The 5,022-nt window shown below is 37.3% G+C and overlaps 1 protein-coding gene across 1 annotated transcript; it reads left to right on the top strand.

Moving 5' to 3' along the window:
* The first annotated feature begins 2,952 nt into the window (after positions 1-2,952).
* On the top strand, positions 2,953-4,143 carry LOC141652182 (uncharacterized). The gene has a single exon (XM_074459787.1). The coding sequence runs from the start codon at positions 2,953-2,955 to the stop codon at positions 4,141-4,143; it is 1,191 nt and encodes a 396-aa protein (XP_074315888.1).
* The last annotated feature ends 879 nt before the right edge of the window (positions 4,144-5,022 follow it).

Raw genomic sequence — 5,022 nt, 5'->3', positions numbered from 1 at the left:
AGGGTGCTTTGGAGGGCGTGAGAGGGAAGTGAGCATTCTTGTTGTCGGTCATTTTTCTACCATGTGATGGGTTTGAGCTGGTGTTGTTATACTTTTTCATTGTGTCCTTTGGTTTTACATCAAGGACGAGTAAAAGTTCAAGCATGGGGAATTTGATACGACTCATTTAGTCGTAGTTATTTGGAGCGAATTAGTATGGTTTTGACGGTTTGAAGTAGTGTTATGGAGTTTAATTGCAGGTTATTTGTTAGTGAGCTTTGATTAGCTATTGGGCCGGTTTTACAAGTTTAAAACGGAGTCCAAGTTCGAGGAAAGATGGGCCCGGATAGCTATGAAGATACATGAAATGTGTGCGCTAATTGAGCGCACATAAATCAAAAGAAAAGGGATGCGGCAGCAACTATTGCGTGACATGTGTTCAACCTGCATTCGAGTAAGGCGCGACCTGTGAACGACCGTGCGCTTGCCTCATACATTTTCAGCGTCCCATTAAAGAACTCGTGTTTTGTTTCCTTATTTGACTCGTTTGTTCCGATGAATTTTATTATTATTATTATTATTATTATTATTATTATTATTATTGTTATTATTATTATTATTATTATTATTATTATTATTATTATTATTATTATTATTATTATTATTATTATTATTATTATTATTATTATTATTATTATTATTATTATTATTATTAGTACTTTATTTCCTACTTTAATTATTTACCTTATTACTATATAATTGGTGAGGCATCTTTAGTAAGACAGACACACAACTTTGAGAAGAAAAAACCCTATTATTGTTTCTAGCAGACGATGTGTAACTAATCTTTCTTCTTGGATTCAGGCAATTGAAGCGCTCATAATACGATTGTGAGTTTGAATGTTTTAATTTCTTATCTTGATTATTGTGAATTGCTTAGTTATTAATTTTATGAATGTTGATTGATTATTGCTAGATGTACAACCAGTGATTGATTTCTTCATTCTATTGTTAGTATTGTTAATTGAATAGGATTTATTGATTAATTCTATGCTAGTAACAATTAGGAATTAATATTGAATGGGATACATTGATATTAGTATTTAGAAGCGATTCACATAAAAATCTAAAGTGCAACTGGATTGTATGCATTATTTATTGTCTATCGAGTTCTCCATTTTATATTGCTGCTGTTGAATTAAATCTTGAACTGGATTGTTAAGGTTGTTTAACAGTTAGGGTTGATTAAGAACGGGATTCGTTTTAATTAACTATTCGTAAGGAGAATTGGAATTTGTCATTCACGATAGAGTAATCAAGATTAGTAATTGAAACCGTCTTACAGTGATCAATTGTTATTGAGTGTGGATATATGCTTGGTTCTAAGACCCTTTTAAATCATTTGATACACCGAAAGTGATTAGTTTTATTACTCAATTTGCATTAGCTATTAATCTTAGTTTACTAGAAAATCAACTCAAACCTCCCCCTTTTGTTACTACGATCTTTAATTACATTAAAGATCGACCTTTCCTACATTATAATTTGCATAAATTGTTAATCTGATTCCCTTGGGTTCGACCCTTATTTTCTCTTTACTAATGTTTAGTATTTGGATTTATGTGATAAAAATTGTTAATTTGAGGCATACGACTTTAGCCTCTCAAATTTTGGCGCCGTTGCCGGGAAATTGGCATTATATATTTTTGTGTTTTAGTGTAGTGTTTATGCATAATACTCGTATTTCTAACCTGAACCTCGAGCCTTTCGATCCAGAGATTGAGCATACTCTTTTCAGGTTACGAAAGAACAAACGATGTACAATAGTAGCTGTTCCTAATGGCAGCAAGTTCGACGATCTACATTCATATTGTGAATATTCTGAAATTTCTGAACAACCCGAACCTTTGAATATGGCTAGAGATCGAAACCCGCACTCTAAGGGAGCTCACAACCCCAAATCTTAACGTTCAACCATTGTGCATCACTTTTCCAGCATTGGATGATGGAGTTACTTTTGAACTGAAATCTGGTTTGATACATCAATAACCAAGTTTCAGTGGTATGAGCATTGAGGATCCGAATAAGCATCTTTCATACTTTCATATTGTGTGCACTGGTATGAAGCCACCTGCTATTACTGACGAGCAGTTGAAATTGAGAGCATTTCCTTTCACCTTGAAGGATAATGCGAGAGACTGGTTAAACTATCTCCCACCGGGAAGTATCACTACTTGGGTAGGTATGAAGAAGGTGTTCTTCGAGAAATATTTTCCTGCTTCTCGATCATCTCAACTGAAAAGAGCCATCAGTAATGTTGAATAGCAAGACGAGAAAACTATGTTTGAGTATCTTGAGAAATTTAAGAAGCTCTGTGCTAGTTGCCCTTACCATGGTTACTCTGATCAGGATCTCATTATGTATTTTTGTGGTGGACTGAACCAAGATGACCGTCGCATGATTCACTCTGCTTGTGGAGGAAATATAGCCAACAAAAATCCAAATAAGGCTTGGGAGGTTATTTCAGAGCTAGCTGACACCTCTAGACAGTTTGAGAGGAAACCATCACGAAGAGGAGTGAATGCTATGGGTGTTAGTCCTGGCTTAGAGGAAAAGGTTGATAATATTGTTTCCACTCTCCGCGACATGTTATCTGGAAGACAAATGGCTACTATTTGTGGCATATGCGCTACTGAGGGTCACCCTAATGATTTGTGTCCTTACTTGCGAGACAGTGGCCAAGAAGAGGTGAATGGTGTTTGGGAGAGTACTACAAATAACAGGAAATGGGATCCATATTCCAAGACCTATAATGAAGGATGGAAGGCTCACCCTAACTTTCGTTAGGGAAATTCTCAATCCGGTCCATCGTCTGGCCCTCCTAGAGGTCAGTTTCTCCAAAGACCACAAGGACAACAATTTAATCAACAAGTACTTCAACAAGCAGCTGAGCAAGCACCGCCAAGTTCATCAATGTCCACGAAGGATATAATTCGGGCTCTTACTCTCAGTGTTACTCAAGATAGAGCAGATAATAAGCAAAATTTTAAGAATCTTGAAAATCAGGTTAGTCAGCTGGCTACTACAATTAATCGGTTGGAGGCTAGAGATTCTAATGCACTACCATCTCAAACGATGGTGAATCCTAGGGAGAATGTGAGTGCCGTATCATTAAGGAATGGTAGGCAATTGGTCGAGATTGAAAAGCCAAAAGGTAAGCCTAAGGTGGTGACCATTCATGAAAAAGAGGAAGAGATAGTGATCGAGGAAGATAAAAAAGCTTCTAATGTCAAGGAGAAGGAGCAGATTCCCTCTTCTATACAGAAGGAGGAACCGGAGGTACCTTTTCCCGATGCATTGAAGAGAACCCATCACTTTGAGCATGACAAAGACATTTATGAGGTATTTCAAAAGTGCGAGGTAAATATCCCTCTTCTTAATCTTTTAAAGAGTGTTCCTAAATATGCTAAGTTTTTAAAAGAATTATGCACTATTAAGAGGAATAACAAATTGAAAGGGATGAAGAAATTAAAGGGTAAGGGTTCCAAGGGGGAGATTATTAGTGAATATGTGCCTGCTCTATTTCAAAAGAAATTACCCCCTAAATGTGGTGACCCTGGTATGTTTGCTATCCCTTGTACCATAGGAGACCTTAGATTTGAGAAGGCCATGTTAGATTTACGGGCGTCTATTAATGTCATCCCTTTTGCTATTTATGAGACTCTGAAACTTGGACCTTTAAAAGACACTAGTGTTGTAGTTCAGTTGGATGATAGGTCTAGTGTCTATCCTAAGGGGATTGTGGAGAATGTCATGGTAGGGGTTGGTAAGTTGGCCTTTCCGGCTGACTTTTATGTTCTGGATATGAAAAATGATCAGGCAGGTGCTATACCAATCTTATTAGGGAGACCATTCTTGAGGACTGCGGGGACTAAGAGAGATGTCCCTAAAGGTTCTCTTACCATGGAATTTGATGGGACGGTTGTTAAATTTGAAATTAATAAACCATCTTATCGTTCTCCAACAATTCATTCATTGTGTGCCATAGACATTTCTACTAACCATGTGTTACCAAAGTGCCGGAAATCTCCTATTCCGAGCAATGTGTCTTATGTTTTGCAGGGATCCCCTCATAAGGAACAAAGGTGTGTTATCCCCTCATGAGGCTTGGTTTGATAAGTTAATTCGCCGGAAGGGCTCCGGGAAAGGTTTGCAAACTATCCATATAAAATCTCGTCATCATTCTTCCTCTTGCAAACCTGTTGGTAAGTTAAGGTAGTTTACTTCTTCCTATCTTCAGTCTGGTGGTTACCATTCTGGAGATGTCGAGCCAACGACGTTAAACAAAAGCGCTCACGGGAGGCAACTCGGATTTTGTATCCTTTTTCTTTGTAATATTTCTTTAATTGTGGTTCATAGTTAGTTGATTTATTGCGTTTAGTTAGTAATTAGAAATTTTATTATGTTTCTTTTTATTACTAGGTTTATTTAAATTCATATTGACGGTTTATTATGTATGCTAGGAACGTCGAATGATATTTCAAGACGGAGAGTCCAAGTATTGCGCGCCATAGTTGAACCTTGAGCGCACTATTCTGTCGCGCATAAGTAACGAGCAGTCCCTATTTCGCGACCCAGGTTCACCTTAAGCGCATCTGACGTGCGTTCGACGCTCACCCGAGGTTCACCTGAATGTCGCGCGCCTCATCAGGTAATAACCCTTTCCTTTGACTAATCCCCTTTCCTTTCTTCTTCCTATTTCCTAAAACTCAAATAGCTTCCATACAAATCCTTCTTATTTCCAAATCCCTCCCGCAAATTGTTCTCAATAAATCACAAAATAAAAAAAAGTTATATCAATTGTTTCGGTTTCGGTGCGAAAAATTGGGTTTTTGTAACCCTAATTTCTGAAAAAAAAATTGGGGATTATTGCTCCATCTGGTGCGAAATTCGTGTTCATCGATTGATATTTCGAAAAATTCATCCCCTTGTTGCTGAATTTGGGCCGAAAATTTGGGGGTTTTCTAACCCTAATTCTGGAAT

The sequence above is a fragment of the Silene latifolia genome, chromosome 1 (genome assembly GCF_048544455.1).
Source record: "Silene latifolia isolate original U9 population chromosome 1, ASM4854445v1, whole genome shotgun sequence".
Classification (NCBI taxonomy): domain Eukaryota; kingdom Viridiplantae; phylum Streptophyta; class Magnoliopsida; order Caryophyllales; family Caryophyllaceae; genus Silene; species Silene latifolia.
The sequence above is the reverse complement of the archived record's forward strand: the minus strand, read 5'-3'. Positions and strand labels throughout refer to the sequence as shown.

What these genes read in the sequence shown, in the direction of transcription:
- LOC141652182 (XM_074459787.1), top strand. Translation starts at nt 2,953, where the DNA reads ATGTCCACGAAGGATATAATTCGGGCTCTTACTCTCAGTGTTACTCAA.